General features: G+C 54.9%; 1 protein-coding gene across 4 annotated transcripts in view; it reads left to right on the top strand.

The window, feature by feature from the left end:
* Nucleotides 1–14,588, top strand: part of LOC131206587 (thyrotroph embryonic factor) — an 81,555-nt gene extending 66,967 nt beyond the window's left edge. The window contains exons 2-5 of one of the 4 annotated variants that reach the window (XM_058199197.1): nt 12,154–12,302; nt 13,503–13,737; nt 14,028–14,155; nt 14,229–14,588. In XM_058199197.1, the coding sequence (XP_058055180.1) occupies nt 12,154–12,302; nt 13,503–13,737; nt 14,028–14,155; nt 14,229–14,315 (599 nt within the window). In that variant the 3' untranslated portion in view covers nt 14,316–14,588. Of the gene's footprint in view, nt 1–12,153; nt 12,312–13,502; nt 13,738–13,901; nt 14,156–14,228 lie in introns of all 4 variants that reach the window. The other 3 variants (XM_058199195.1, XM_058199196.1, XM_058199194.1) reach the window with 3 other exon arrangements.
* The last annotated feature ends 594 nt before the right edge of the window (nt 14,589–15,182 follow it).

Raw genomic sequence — 15,182 nt, 5'->3', positions numbered from 1 at the left:
CGCCGAAACGCAAACGCAGAACGGTTTGCGCGTTTCGCGCGACAGAACGTGCTGCCAACGGATTCGGGGTACCGTTCACCTGCGTGAAGTTTGCACCAGGACGTGACCGCCGCCCAGAACTCTGTGCCTCGCAATCTATAACAACGGTCGATGTGGTTCCGCCGTTGTCACGATTTCCAAAAAGGAGACCGACGTGTTCCGTGTGGAACCGAAGTTCCGATAGAGCGCGGCCCAGGACTTACGGACGTCACGAAGTGAAATTGTGTTTTCCGATTGCGGTGTCCTTGCGCGCGCGTTACTTCTCTATTTGCAAGCCACTCCCCGGGGCACGATCCGCAACGAGTTGGAACGTGGGTTTTTCGACTCGATCCTCGGTCGTGAGTCGCTTTCCCGGGGCACCCCAGCCATCCCCGGGGGCAAGGTAGCATCCGACACCGACGAGGCTTTCGATTTCGAAGCGTCTTTCCGGAGCGGATATTATCGAGCCATCGGGAAGAGAAGCCGGAAAGCTTCTGCACTTCGCTGACATTTGGTCCGCGTTTTCGACGGGCCCGGATTCGACTGCTCGCAGCGAACGATGATGCGGTTTCGGTCGGATCCGCATCGATCGTGGTCTGTCGATAATGGCCGGTTGGCTGCCGATCGTGATTTGCGTCCGGCTGCAGACATTCACCAAAACCCGTGCCGTGTCTCGTCGACTACTATTGTTTTAGCGATCGACGATCAGATCGGCCAGACGGCAAGACAAAGAGGAAAACAGAATGATCAACATCGTGGGATTGATTATATGCGCTCAGACCAGATCACCCTTCACCGCTGATTGCTTTTTAATGGGAGCTTCCAGGCACCAGCCCTCGCCGGTGTCGGTCGTCGCTCGTCGGTGGCTGGTCTGTGCCGAATGCACAATTATTTAATTTTTCGTCTCTTCGGGATTCGAGACGCAACTCTGATAAGCCGATGGGGATTGATTTACCCGATACGGCGCCCGATCGCCGGTGAAAGTCTTCATTTTCATCACTTTTCAAAAATGGGTTTAATCAACACACGGCACGGGGGTTGACAAATGACAGTCCGAAAAGTGGTCAACCAACAGCAAGATCCAATTTACGGATCCAACTTTCCCCGCACGGCATTAGTGACGGGGCACGATGACTAACAGCGCTCCGTGCGCGGTGACACACTTCCGAATTCGGTCCGGAGTTCCAACATCATAATTTTGACGGGCCGGTAAGTGGTTAGAAATCAGGTGACGCAACCAGGATTCCAGCAGAAAGCATCGAGCTAGGGCCGCTAACTCTGGGATGGTGGCGAATTGAGATCTTCCGATCGTCTTACCCAGTTCGATCGAGTTTCGGTTGTATCCACCAAAGGCGCAAAGAGGGCCCCAGGCCCCAGGCCCCGACCGACTTTCGTGCTGCGAAAAGCGAGAGTTTTTTCCCATCACTCCCTCGTGCGTGCGTGCTGACGATCGTCGTATGCTGATCGATCGTGTCGATGGTGCGGATACGTTACGTGCGTTATGTAAGGCTTTGTATGCTAACGAGGCTCACTTCACATCGACGCGCCTTCCGGTGGACGCGTGTACGTGTGCGACGGAAGCTTGCCACCTGCCAGGGGAGGGAAATTAGTAGTTTGCGTAGCGGGAAAAGCGGGTTATTTGGGGCGCGTCGTACCCGGGCAGGTTTTTATGGCCATCCTCGAATTATGTCATCCACCGCTCATTCTAATGCACCGAACCGGTTGCCGTTTATTGACGTCCTACACGACACATTTTTCATCATTAACTGTCTGGCGGTGTCCCGCCCTGAGCGGTCCTGACAGAAATCGCCGTTTTCCTGTTTTCTAACACCCCGACCGATCGCCCGACCGACCGACGGAACGACTCCGTTAACGCTCGCCTAATGGCCGAGCGTTATAATCCGCCACACTGTTGGCAGATTAATTTTTCGATTAAAGCCATTCGTCACACTGCCGCGCGGTCCGTCGGCGCGCGGAGCTGTCAACCGGCGACAGAAAGTGAAATTACAAACACAAAGTCTTCCGTTTCGGATTTCGCTTGAACCCCATTCTGACGGTGACGCGAGTCGAACTAGATTCCGCCGACGCAATTAACGGACGGCAATCCGGCCGCTCCGGCCAGAGCGATTTCCATTTATCTTTCCATTGTGTGCCGGCGTCATCGTTGCCATTCATCACGATGCTTTTTCCGAGGTTCGTCTCCCGAGCCGTCGGTCCCGTTGAAGTCTTTCGTTCGGTGCGCAACCCAAAGGAACGCCCCGTTTCGCTTTCGTTCGGTGCCCTCCCATGGGGTCTCTTTCTGGCCCGCGTACGCTTCATGCATCGCACGGTTTTCCCGATTTCCCACACGTTGCCTCTCTTTCTAGCGCGAGCCCCAACGGTGAGCTTTTTCAACCGGAAAAGGGCTGGAAAAAGGACGGAGTGTGCGCAGTGCGGCTCCGGCTCGTGTGTGGGTCCGATGATGCAACCGATGGTGGTGCTAGAAGCTTTCATCGATCCGCGTGAGCACCAATCACGGGGAAAAGCCCAAAAAAGCACTCAAAGAAATTTTTCTTCAAATTGGTGACTTTTTGCGAATGATTCGTTGCGCAACCGGAGCACCACGACCGTAATGGCATCGGCATCGGGAATGGGCAGTCACAGAGAGACAGAGAGAGGCAGGAGACTAATTTCCATCAACAAACCGCTCGGAAAAAAGGTTGAAACACGAAACAAGGAAATAGAAGCCGAGAAAGATGTTAATAAGCCTCGGGGACCGTGATGGATCCATCTCTCTCTCTCTCTCTCTCTCTAAGCTCTAAGCTCGCCACGGCCGCCGGCAAATGGAAAGCTGCTTCTTTCGTTAATTAATCGCTGCGCATCCATCGGCGTCGTTTTGGGCGCCGATTCACATTATCTAACAGGCTTTTTGCGTGGAACGCGAGAAGGAAGTCGAGAAAAAGGCCGACGACGTTGCATCAGTCCGCGGGGCGGGGCTTTTCCGCGTTGCCGATGATGGTGCCGGTGGCAAAGAACACTTACATTAATTGACTTGACGGTGAGATTGGAAATCCGTGGGCCCCGCGGCCGAACCGGACCGTGCCTGGCTTTGGGCGGTGTGCATATTTTCTATCGTCCGATGCGACAGATTATACCACTCACCCGAAGGGAACCGGGCTTCTTGTGGCCCACGAGCAACGCGAAAGTGTCAAACATGCGCCAGGCATCATCGACGAAGCCTTTCGATTGCTTATGCAAAGCGTTCCGGCACGCCCCGGGAGGAACGCCAACGGAATGAATCCAATCCCAAGACATGTTTCCTTTTCAAAGCGCAACAGATTTGCATAGTTCCCCCCCACCCGTGTGGCCGGCCGCAAACATCCGCCTCGCCCCGGTCGACCCCAACATTATCTAATGGACAAGTTCCGTGGGCTGACGAAAGGTCGGTCGGTCGGGGATAAAGTATTTCTCAACAGGAACAGACCAATTCCACATATCGACCAGACAAACAGGCGAAGTGGAGCGTCGCCGTGTTGCGAACTGGGACACGAGGAAGCAATTCGCACCTTGCCAATGCCTTCAGCACAGCCTTCGAAAGTGAAACTAGGAAGCACCCGAAGCGTGGCCCGAAGAAAGCAAAACACCGAACGCGATACGCTTCAGATGGTCCACTTCTCGGGCGTTCGGTTTCGAGATTAAATGTCTGACGCGCGCGCGCGCGCTTACGCAACAACAAAGGCGCAGATCTGCATTTCCGGATGCCGCTTTCAAATGGCGCATTTATTATTCATGAAACCCCGACGCCCGATACGCTTTCGCCCGCATCGAAATGTTATCAGCTGTGGGATGGGCCGCGCCTTATCGCGCCTTTAAACTCCTTCAAATGTTTTCAAAAACCCCTCCCAAAAGCCCAAAGTGCCCAAAAGCTTTATGCAAATCCATCGTTCGCTCCAACCGCCGTTTCGGAACTGACCAGACTCGACCAGACCGAGACTCCGTAACCGGACCGGCTTCGCGGAGCTTCGAAAACTTTCACCTTTGGCGCGGCTGGTGTCGTCGGGACCTACGCGCGCGCGCACCCCGTCGTGCCGTCTTCTTGCGTCTGTGAAGGCGACAGACAGACAGACGAAAGAAAAAAAAACCCTCGACGAAGTTTAACAAACGCACCCCAGATTGGTATCTAATATTTGCCAGATTTTCCTCCTCCTCGGTGGGAACCGGTGGAACCGGTTTTTCCTGGATCGTCCCTTTCGGAAGGACACGGCGCTGGGTCGTGCGCTCGGTGACAAACGGACAGGCGCGAAGTCCGAACCGATCGTCCTAAGGTCAGCCAACGGCCGCCTACGCCGACGATGGCCAGGGTTCGCTTTCACCGCTTTCGTCCAAGTCACCACCCGAAGAAGTGACCCGCTAGCGGCCAGCAGAAAGGTGTGAAGAAATGATTGTTAATTTTTAACAATCTTCACTCGAGCTAGGCTGGGCTGGGCTGGCCGCCGGCAAAATTGGCAACAATGAAGTCCGTGCGCCGATGGGACATTTTTCGGATGCGCCGCAGCAAAGCCTGGCGATCGCTCTTCGGTCGCTGCGGAGTGAAAATCACAAGTCGTGCAAACGGCGATCACGATAACGGCCGAATCGTGTCCGACGACGAGACATTTGATCGCGCGCCGGGTTGTCGGGTTTTCGGGGACCGCTCTCCCTCTCTCTCTCTCTGAAGTCCTCTATTAATTAACAGTTAACAAGCTGCCGGCCTGCAGTGCGGCCCACAGCATCGGCGCCCACAGCGAACCGGAATCGAGCCGGATCCGACGGCCGCAGGATGCAGCAGTCCTAACGAGCGGGCCGCTCGTGACGGATCGCGCACTGCTCAGCCGGGTGGTGTGAAAATCCCAATTTCCCTTTAATCCGTCGACCTTTCAATGGTGATTAGCGTGTGGCCCGGCGTGTGTTTGCGTTTGCTTTTCGCGTAATTTAACGGCACGCTCGCCGGACACGCTCAGAAACACGGGCCCGCTGCAGTTTCCTTCCGTTCGATTTATGTTGGTTAATGTATTAAAACATGAACCGGAGTGGCGGAGCATTGAGTTACAGCGGCCAATTCCCATCGCCGCCGCCGCCGTGGTACTTTCTCCCTCGCTGACGGCCATTGTTTCGCCTTATTTTCGGTGGGAAAAATGGAATGTGTCGTGTATTCGAGACTTTGGTCAACACACAATTTTCGGTCCCTACCCGGACTCAGAAGGCGGCCACCCACCCGTGGGGTGGATCATCCCACACACCTGCTGGGAGACCGGCCAGAGATAGAGTGCACCTTTTAATGGGTGGTAATGATGGGGCGATAAACATAAAATTCCACTCCCGCGTTTTACGACACCCCCCCAAGACGGTCGTCGTGCATTTCTCGACATTGTCGTCGTCGATTTGAGTGACGGAATGTGGACCGCATATTCTCCGGTCGGAACTGTACTGGAAGCCGTAGCTTTGGTTTTGGGTTAAAAATGGACCAGCTGCGCTAGGTTTGCCCGAGACCCGCTAAGTCAATTACGGAGAAGTCGATCGCATCGCCGAACCGGAACTTGCTCACAGACACAGAGTCGGGTCGCTTATTGAATTAGCAACCAAACCAGGCACAGCCAACAACGAACAAACAAAAAAGAATCACTCGAAAGGTACAGAACGAAGGCGGCTCAAGGTGCCTTGGAAAGAAAGTCTTTTCTGGGGTGGCGCAAAAACTCGAAACCAGGATCGGTGACCTGATTTGCGCAGATTTGGGGCCACCCTGCGGTGAAAGAGAGAGGGAGAGAGCGAAAGGCGTCGCCGTCGTTCGTCCTTTCCCTTGGCAACCCGAAACCGATCCAAGTGAGCGGTGGGGTTTATCTTTTTCACCCGGTTCGCATTTACAACGGCGGGTTCAGTACTTCGAGGGGAGCACATTTTTGGGGGCTTTTTGTTCTTTCCTCGTGTCCGCGTGTTCGTGTTCCCTGGTTTGCCCGGTGACAGTGTGCGCCTCGAAGATAATCCTGCTCCGTGCGGTCGCTTGAGCCGCCCGCAACAAGTCGTGGCCGTGGCGACCGCGACGAAAAGAGAAATCGTATCCGGGATCGTTCTTCGGCGGAACGACGACGACGACGACGAAAGAGAACCCCGGCGCTGCTGCGGCCCAGTAATGAACCTTCGAAATGTAAATACCCTGTTATTTTGGGGTCGATCCATGGGGTTGCCCCCGTTGATGGCGAAAATGTCGGGTTGTGCGGGGAGATGCCTTCGTTTCGTTTCCATTTCGCTCGCTTTGCTCGCGGTTCAGAATTTGCGCCCCGAACCGACCCGAAGACTGACCTCCAGAAAAGAGGAACATGTTGGGAAAGGCCCAAGCGGCAGACGATTCGCTTGTAGCGGGTTTAGAAAGTCCCTTCTGATCGTCTGAGTCACGGGCCGCTACGGGACGGAGGTTCAGATCGAGACACTGATTCCAGTGACCAGAGACATGGTCAAATTTAAATACTTCCACCGGTGGAACCACACAATTTTGTAAACACGCTTTCGCTCCGGATTTGACGGACTGTCACCGACGCTTGGACTCACTTTTGGGAGCTCGAATTCCCGTTAATCCACCCGCCGGATGGGGTGTATTTATTGAAAGCAAAACATTAAACGGCTCCGGGCGAAACAAAGAGGCGTGCGACATGTCACTTTCAACGACGCGGCGCTGTGTTTCCGGTTCACGGCGCGAGCATTAACATAAAGCCTGCGCCGAAAAAAAAGTGGTTCCGGTCCCGCACTTCCGGAGCGCGTGGAGGGGCGCGCAAAAACAAAAACAAAAATCAGAATAAATTTCGTTACATTACATTCTGCGCAGGAAAATTCATGCGGCGCCGACGGAAAAACTTTCTCGGCGAGTGAGAAATTTGGGCGGCCAAGCTCGAATGGCCACACAATCAACCGACGCGTGGGTTGCGCAATCCGTCATGTGGTCGGTCCGGGGGGACGGTGATGGGACTTTCGCCATCAGCACGAGGAAGCGCCCGAGCGGGGCTGATAAAACTTTCTCACTTCCCTCGGCCACCCCCCTTGCCGGTGGGGAGGGTCCCAAAATTAATGCGTGTGAAAGAGGCTGATGGCCACCTTGGGCCCTGGGCCCTGGGCCCTGGCCCCTGGGTGTTGACGTTGCGCTGAAGAAGAGATCGTAAAACCTCATCAAGCTCCCGACTGAAGCCCCGTCTGGGCCATTTTCTTGGCGAATTTCCCCATTCCTACAATTACCACACGAATACCGGACGAATGTCGCGAATGGTCCCCGTTTTGTTCCTCGGCCCCCGGACACCGGAATCTGGAATGGATTCGATTCAATTTTGGCGCCGCTTTTACTTTCACACCAACCCGGCCGGGTGGGTCTGGTTTTTGGTGGCGACTGTCCGTCCGGGTCCAGTGCCGGGTTCTTCGAGTGACAAATGAATAGTTGTTGACACCATCGGTGGTAGCGTGGCCACCGGCGAAAGGCGAAAGAGAGCAAATTAAAGGGTTTATTGTTGACGACAAGAGACGGCGACGACGGACAAGGCCGTCGGGCGAAGGCGACAGACACAGGTACACAGGTGTGTAGAGAGGTGGGTCACCCCGAAAAACAGGGATTCTTTCGGACATTTTGTGGACCGCAGAAGAAGGCTCAACCGCCATGTCTGACGCTTGACGAGACGTTCTCTAAATGTCCGTTTTAATAGCGACAACATAGTTACTCAGCTACATCCCGTTATTCATCCGGATACATCCGGAGCTACCGGAGTTCCAGATAGCATCGAAATGGCCACTCAAACCCACCCCAAAAAAGGGCCGATTTAATGTGAGTCTGTTTGAGCATAGAACTAAATCGGATTAACCGGTTTCTGTTTTCCAACCCACAAACCCGAACCGAAATCGGATGTCACGGAAATTCGATTTCGGGATTGCGCCGTGTGCCCCCCCCCCCCACCCACCACCACTTACCTCGGAGTCTCGGGGTTTAATCCAATAATCCCATTGTGGAGCGCCACAGTGGCTACGAAGTGAGTACAAAGTGTTTGTGCTGTTGCCGGGCCGCGAGCGGGCAGGTTCAGTGCTTCCGGTAATTACTTCCTCCCCATGCCGATGCCACCGGTGATGTCGGTCTGTTTTTTCTGCTGGCCATCGGAAGGGGGGCAGGGGGGACTTCCCCCCGGGTGCGTGCCCCGCGTTGTTTATGGCCGCAGAACTGCCGCGGCCGCGAGATTGAAAAGATCGGCCTCCAAACCAGAGGAGGGGTTGGTACGGAACTGGCCGGCCGGCCGGAGGTGCATCTGTGTCATGCAATTGTCATGCTGGGAAAGAATGCTACGCCGGTGTTTGTGCGCGGCCATATGTAGCTCAAGGGTGCGGGTCCGCACCGTGCGGATTAGAATCAGAGAGTTGCGTTTTGTGTGGCCGTCTCTGTCCGTAGCTCGTTTGTCAGCCCTACGGGGGGAGGGTTGCCAGTGGCCAGGTGGAGCGAATCATAATTTAAACGCCACTTAAACGAGACAGCGCGATGACGATGGACAAACGCATGCACGCACGGCGACGGGACGACACTGACCCCACGCAAGGTGGACGCTGGACCTCATTTGCGCGAATGATTGATACACCGGGCGAGAACTCGGAGACCGGCTCAAGGGGTTGGTTCGGGGTGGGTATGCTAATCTTCTTTCCGTAATGAATCGCGACCGATCGCCGGCTGGCCGGGTGGGTATCGACCGCTCGGTTGATTAGAAAAGGCATCGAGGACGACATCACGACGCTGGGTCTTTTAATCATTTATCGGTCGATCAATGTTTCATCGATGGTACGGCCTATCGGCAAACGAGGAAATTATCCTCCCCACCCGACCTGGGGACCTTTTCCCGGGAATGCGCCTCAATGTGTGTCGTGGCTTCGGAGGAACCTCTCAGACCTCTAACCGGCCGGAAAAGCGATCCCAGCGCGTCGTGCGGTAATTTAGCATGCAACAAACGCCCGCCACTCGGCCACCGCCGGTTCCCATCGCTTCCCGCTCCCCCCTTCCGCCGTGTTGTTTGCGCGGGGTGATGTTGCGCGAAAGCGCAAACAAACGGCCCCGACAAACGCAGCGCAGCGAGTATCGCACACACGCGGCACTCTTGGAAGACTCGTGCGCAAATTTATGCGCAAATATTGGTGGCCACCCCGGCGGGGCGGTGATGGGCGTAGCATAACAATCGGCTGGGGGCCGCGGGTGTGAGTCAAGTGCCCCGTTCACAGAGGAACTCCCCGACGAAGAATTTGCGAATCGCGATTGCGAAAAAGGAAATTCAAATCCCAGCGGAGCGGACGGTTATGGCCTATTTACGTGCGCGCCACCGTCGGCCGGGGCCGTTGTATAATTCACATAATTACACTCCGACGCCGTGTGTGTTGAGGGGGGGGGCTTTCGCAACATTACCTCACTGCGCACGGAAAGGGCGCCTTTTCATCCATTTCCGAGGAGAAATTAGAAGAAACCGGCACCGTGGCCGCGTGTTTGTGGTTTGTGCGGTTCACCGGCTTTGCCGGTTGCGTTCCTTTGTGTTTTGGCCCGGTGTGTTTCTGGAACGAAAGTGTTCCGGTTCCTGGAACTACCGGCGGACCGTGTTCGGTGGGTCGAATAAAATTACGCCCGAAGAAGAGGCCGCGGGACGCGCGAAGGCCATATGTTAATTCCTCGTTCGACCCGCGCGAAGACAATCGATTTCAGGGGTGTTTTCTTAACTCCATCCGTTTATTGGCGGATTTATTGGCCACCGGCCATTGCATAACGCGCGGGTCAGTGTTAGAGTCGCCGCCGGCAGGTAACAGGTTGCCATTCGGTGGGACCGGTTCGCCCGTTCCGGACCGGACCTGACTTTGATGACCGATTTCCCGATTAGCGCGAGCGCCGTCGGCCCATTATGGGAAGGAAATTGATTTTCCCTGTGAGGTGACCATAAATTGTGATCTTTACTCCGCGGGCAGGGCTCGTCCGATTACGGCACGTCGTCTGGCGGCTCTCGCCATAGCATCGCGATCGTTTCGTCGTGCAGATGGAAAGCAGCACCGACCATCGCCGTGCGCCGTTGCGCAACGACATCCCAAAGACCCGAGACCGACGACGACGACACATCCGATCTCGTCGTGCTGGCTGATGGTGGCGGACCGGACCGGGATGGCGGAAAACCGGTTGGCCGGCCACCGCCGGCCGAGGCTTAATGAGAAAATTTCACTTTCTTCCGAAGGCCAGTTTCGTGCGGCCCGCGGTTGCGGCGGTTGGCACACTGTTTTTATTGGCACAGTTCCGCGCCGTTCGCTTCCTGCTACGCCAGCCAGCCAGTGGGGTTTAGCGGCTTAGGAGCGCTTCTCAAACACACGGACCCACGAACATGTGGCCGGGGCTTGGAGAAACTTGTGCCGATTGTGTGTTGATTTATGTGTCAGCCGACATCGACACGACGACGGGCCACATCAAGACGGCCTACTCTACGCCGTCGAGTGATCGAGTGATTAGCGGTGGCCTGCCAAGAGGGTGGCAATCCGGTTTCCGGTTTGGGCAAAGTGTGTCCGACATTATTTGGTTTACTAATGGCGTGATTATTCCCCTTACGGTTGCACCTAAAGTTTGGGGTCCTCAGGCACGCTCCGCGCGATTCGGCGAAATTTCTTGCCGCGCGCCCTCAAAATTGGAAAAGTCAACGAAACCCTGTATGAGTCGTGCAAACTCAGCAACTTAAAGAGCTCTTGAAGAGCCAAACGCAATGCCAACCTTCCGCGAAGGGATATCTTAGTTCCCCGGCAACGGTGACAATGTCGCCAGGCTGGTCGTCCCGCCATCGAAGGTGTCATTTTTCCAATCAACGCCCATTCCATAATTAATCTTCCAGAGTGTTGATTATGTAAAAGGATGCGCCTTCGAACGGTGTGCCCACAGACCTACATACCGACGGTCGGACAGTGGGCATCCCTGGCGAGCATTCCTTTATTACAATGCGCAGTGCTCGGGTTGGCTCCAGTAACTTGGTGGCTCAGTTTTCCACCACCCGCGGGCGAAAAGTATCCCATCCATCAGTCCGCCCCGGCCAGCTGGGCTCAGTGGGCTGACTTTAATTACCATCGCCGTGGCCACTTCCATCATCGACGGGGCGCTGCAACTCGAGCCATTGCGGAACAGCGCTTTCTTGCCACTTTGCGGTTATCGCATGCACAATCTGGCGAACGGGCCCCAGCATTCCACCGTCGAACTAGGAAGTGCATCGCCTTGCGGGAACCGCAAGGAAAAAAAACCATCCACCAAAAGTACCCGAGCACACAGAGACAGTCTGTGGTAACATAATAGCAAGGGGGCTGTCTCTAACGCGCCAGCAAAGGCGCGGGCTTCCGGCGGCGGCGGCGGCGGAGGGAGAGCTAGTGGCCACCACACATGTGTGTGCCCACCACCCCAGGTGGTCTATGTTTTCTATGTTACGTGTCACGACGTGAGTGGAGTGGAGGCGAAAGTGGCGCGCGCAGTCGTGCAGTCGACGATGAAATTTTACTTTCGTTTTCTTCAATGTTTGTTTTCCTTTCGTTTCGATTCCCCGGTCCGGGCCTCGGGTGGTATGTCTTCTTCTTGAAGTGCTTCGCGAACGCCTCGCACCTCTCCTTTGTAGCTTCGTGCCGCCCGTCGTAGTAGGCCTCTAATGTTCGTGCAAAGACGGCAATGCAGGAAATGTTGGATTCCTGCACAGGGAACGCACCTGATAGTGGAGCGTCTAAAGCGTCGCAAATCCGCCACGAATGCGTAACACGATGACGATGACCTAATTTTGCGTATTTTTATGGGTTTCGCCGTCCACCGTTCCCTCCTGGGCCGCGACGTGATTCAAGTAGACACCCTACAATCCGTATTTTGTAATAAGTAATTAATCTAACACAAGGTGTTACTCACCCTTGGCACTGTGCGATGACAGAAATCCTGACGCGAGTCAATGGTCACTGCGATCTTTAATGAACGTGAGCGTAACTAACATGCTGCCTTAACGCCTCTGTTTTTTGTTTTGCGCGTTTCGTGTGGACAGTCAGTCATCCGTTTGTGTTTGGCCAGTTGGTCCACTTATGATTTTCGACGGAAAAATCTATAATTCATGGTAGTTTTTCTATTTTCAGGTAAAACAAGCAATAGCAAAGATATCTGCGGCGAGGACAAACACAAAGAGGAGGGCGACCCATGGAACGTCGATGCACACTCAGCGTTCCTGGGGCCCAACCTGTGGGATAAGACCCTGCCCTACGACTCTGATCTCAAAGTGCATCAGGTGAGTGAGGTGAGCAAAAACGATCAAACTTCTTATGCCCTGTCTGTATCTGTGTTTGTTGTAGCCGCTTAGCCCCAGTAGCACCCCGTTGCGTCCCTAGTAGGCTGTCGGAGCATGTGTCATTAAAGTCACCGCGAAGCGCAGTTGTGCAATCCAAGTTCAGCGGTCTTTCTGCCTTTCTGGGGACTCGCAACAAATCGGAACCAATCTCACACCCAACACAACAGCCGACAGATTAACCATTCTTTTTTTGGTGAACAAACAACAAAGCAAGCGCCGCGAAGCGGACGAGAGAAACGGAGCGAAAGATGCGAATGAAAAACGATCGGAAGTGAGGAGACCGCACTTTCCGCAGACAATGGTCCCACAATTAGTTTCCCCCCATTTTCCTTCCGTGCTTGGCGGGGCGCTGGCTTTCCTTTTGCGGGGTACAGTATATCACCTGCGTTGCGTCAAGTGCGAGGGCGCCTTCCGCCGTTCGGTTAGATAAGCAATCGCGCTGCCAACCCGGCGAAGCAAAATGGCGTCCGAGCATCTTGGAGAAATGTAGAGGCTCCTCGCGTGGAGTAGTGGAGAGACACCGAACGGGTGTCGGAATTGGGTGAAAGTGAAGCCGAGATTTCGTCAGAGCGACGCCGCCAGTGACCGTTAGAAGGAGCACCACACTTTTTTCGGACATAATTTAACGTTCGCTGCTCGTTCGCGAGGCCCCAAACAATTACGAAGCCATCCATAAAACATTACTACTGCTACGGCCGGGCGAAATGAAGTCGTAAAAAGGCCGCCACAAAATTACGATCCGCGAGCCCGCACCGGGGTCTGCGATTTTGTAAATTAGTTCCGAAAAATCGAAAGTGAGCTTAAAATGGTCCACCGATCGTTGAACTCGCGGTGGTGCCGTACACGTAATAATTGGCCACCGATTTTCGAACCGAGCACCGAGAACCGAGAAGGAAATCCAATCGGTGTGCACCACTTTTGTCTCAACTTCCGACTACGACGCGCTCCGGTTGCATGCCGAATTTCATAACGAAACAGATTTAGTCCAGCCTCGCTCTCGGTATTGCTTGCAGTAACTAACCTGGTAGAAAGTAGTGGCAATATGCTTCCCGAATAGACCCAAACGGGCAATATAAATGTTGATCTAACCGTACCGCATCCGTATCTCTCCGTACACCTCGTACACATCCTCGTTTGCAGTATGCTGACCTGGACGAGTTTCTCTCGGAAAATGGCATTCCGTACGATGGATTGCCGAGCAGTCATCTGGGCAACTCGACCAGCCTGACCAGCCAGCGGTCGGACAGCCTGGGCCACTGTGCCGGCCTGTCGTTATCCGGGCTGAGCCAGGTGACGACCAAACGCGAGCGCTCCCCATCCCCATCCGATTGCATGAGCCCGGAAACGATGAACCCACCGTCGCCGGCCGATTCAAGTAAGTAACCGTGTCCGTGTCCCGCGTGGTCCGAGAACTTGAGAGCCGTTATTGTTTTTGGCCGCTCCTGGCCACTCCCCTCCCGAAGCTCCCGACCCACGTTCCACAATCTTTGGTTGCTCTCTCGTTGACGGGACCCTTGCCCTCATTGTTGTAAATGTTAGCTTTTGATGTTCCAGCGTTCTCGATGTCGTCCACGCGCGACTTTGACCCGCGGACGCGCGCCTTCTCGGACGAGGAGCTCAAGCCCCAGCCGATGATCAAAAAGTCCCGCAAACAGTTCGTGCCGGACGAGATGAAGGACGACAAGTACTGGGCGCGCCGTCGAAAGAACAACATGGCGGCCAAGCGGTCCCGCGACGCGCGCCGCATGAAGGAGAATCAAATCGCGCTCCGTGCTGGTTACCTGGAAAAAGAGGTATGGCGGTCGGCGATCCCGAGCCGGGTTTTACCGGGCCCGTGACTCACCTTTCCGCTCTGCCTTCCCACAGAACATGAACCTACACCGAGAGGTGGAGCAGCTGAAGCAGGAAAACATGGAACTCCGTGCCCGCCTGTCCAAGTACCAGGAGGTATAATCTTAGGCTACCGCGTAACACCACCCCGCCAGCAGCTACTGGCGCCCCGCCGCCACTCTTACCCCACGCCACGCCGCTTCTTTCGCCACCGTCACGTCACCACCAACAAACCCCGTCACGATCGCTACCGACCGTTACCACCGACTCCGCTACAGGACGACGTCGCATCCTGGCGTCGAGGAGCGCTTGATACCGGGGAATGGCCGCGCTGTTCGCCAGATGGATAATATTATTTTTAGAGGATAAAATTCGCAACGTTTTGTTTCGTCCATATGTTCGGCAGTCTAGCGAGGAAGCGCAAGGCGCGCTCAGCACAGTTGTTTAGTAGAATGGTGTTTTTTTTTGTTCTTTCGGCAGCTTGGACCGTGGCTTGAGTTATGGCTACAAATTAGGCTAACAGCGTAAATACTCCACAGAGAGTGCGTCAGCCCGACAGGGATGCGACTCGGAATGGGCGGATCGGGCGATCGCGATGGTTAGAGTCAATTCGTTATTTGTTCGGTAAAGAAAGTTGTCTCTCGTTTGCTAGGGCTAGGCCAAAATGGGAAGCCCCTTCGTCAGTAAAAGACCGAAAATGGGAGGCTAAATGTTGAGATTGGGTAGTTGACGCCGACGACGACGACGGTGATGTAGGGCTGTGATCAAACACAAAACAAAAAAACGGCACATCGACGATGCTTCGTAGGCATCGCAGCATAAAAGCAATGTAAACGGTCATCATCACCGGTCCCTTGGCCCGGGTCAGTCCTCCGGTGCCGGTGCCCCTCCGGTTTTGGAGGCCACCGGCGACCCGGGAAATGCCTTCGGAAAACTCTTCCAAAACCCGCTCTCGAGCCCGGGAGAGCCCGTGCAGGGCCGTGCGTTCGT

Source organism: Anopheles bellator, chromosome 1 (genome assembly GCF_943735745.2).
Source record: "Anopheles bellator chromosome 1, idAnoBellAS_SP24_06.2, whole genome shotgun sequence".
Taxonomy (NCBI): domain Eukaryota; kingdom Metazoa; phylum Arthropoda; class Insecta; order Diptera; family Culicidae; genus Anopheles; species Anopheles bellator.
The sequence above is the reverse complement of the archived record's forward strand: the minus strand, read 5'-3'. Positions and strand labels throughout refer to the sequence as shown.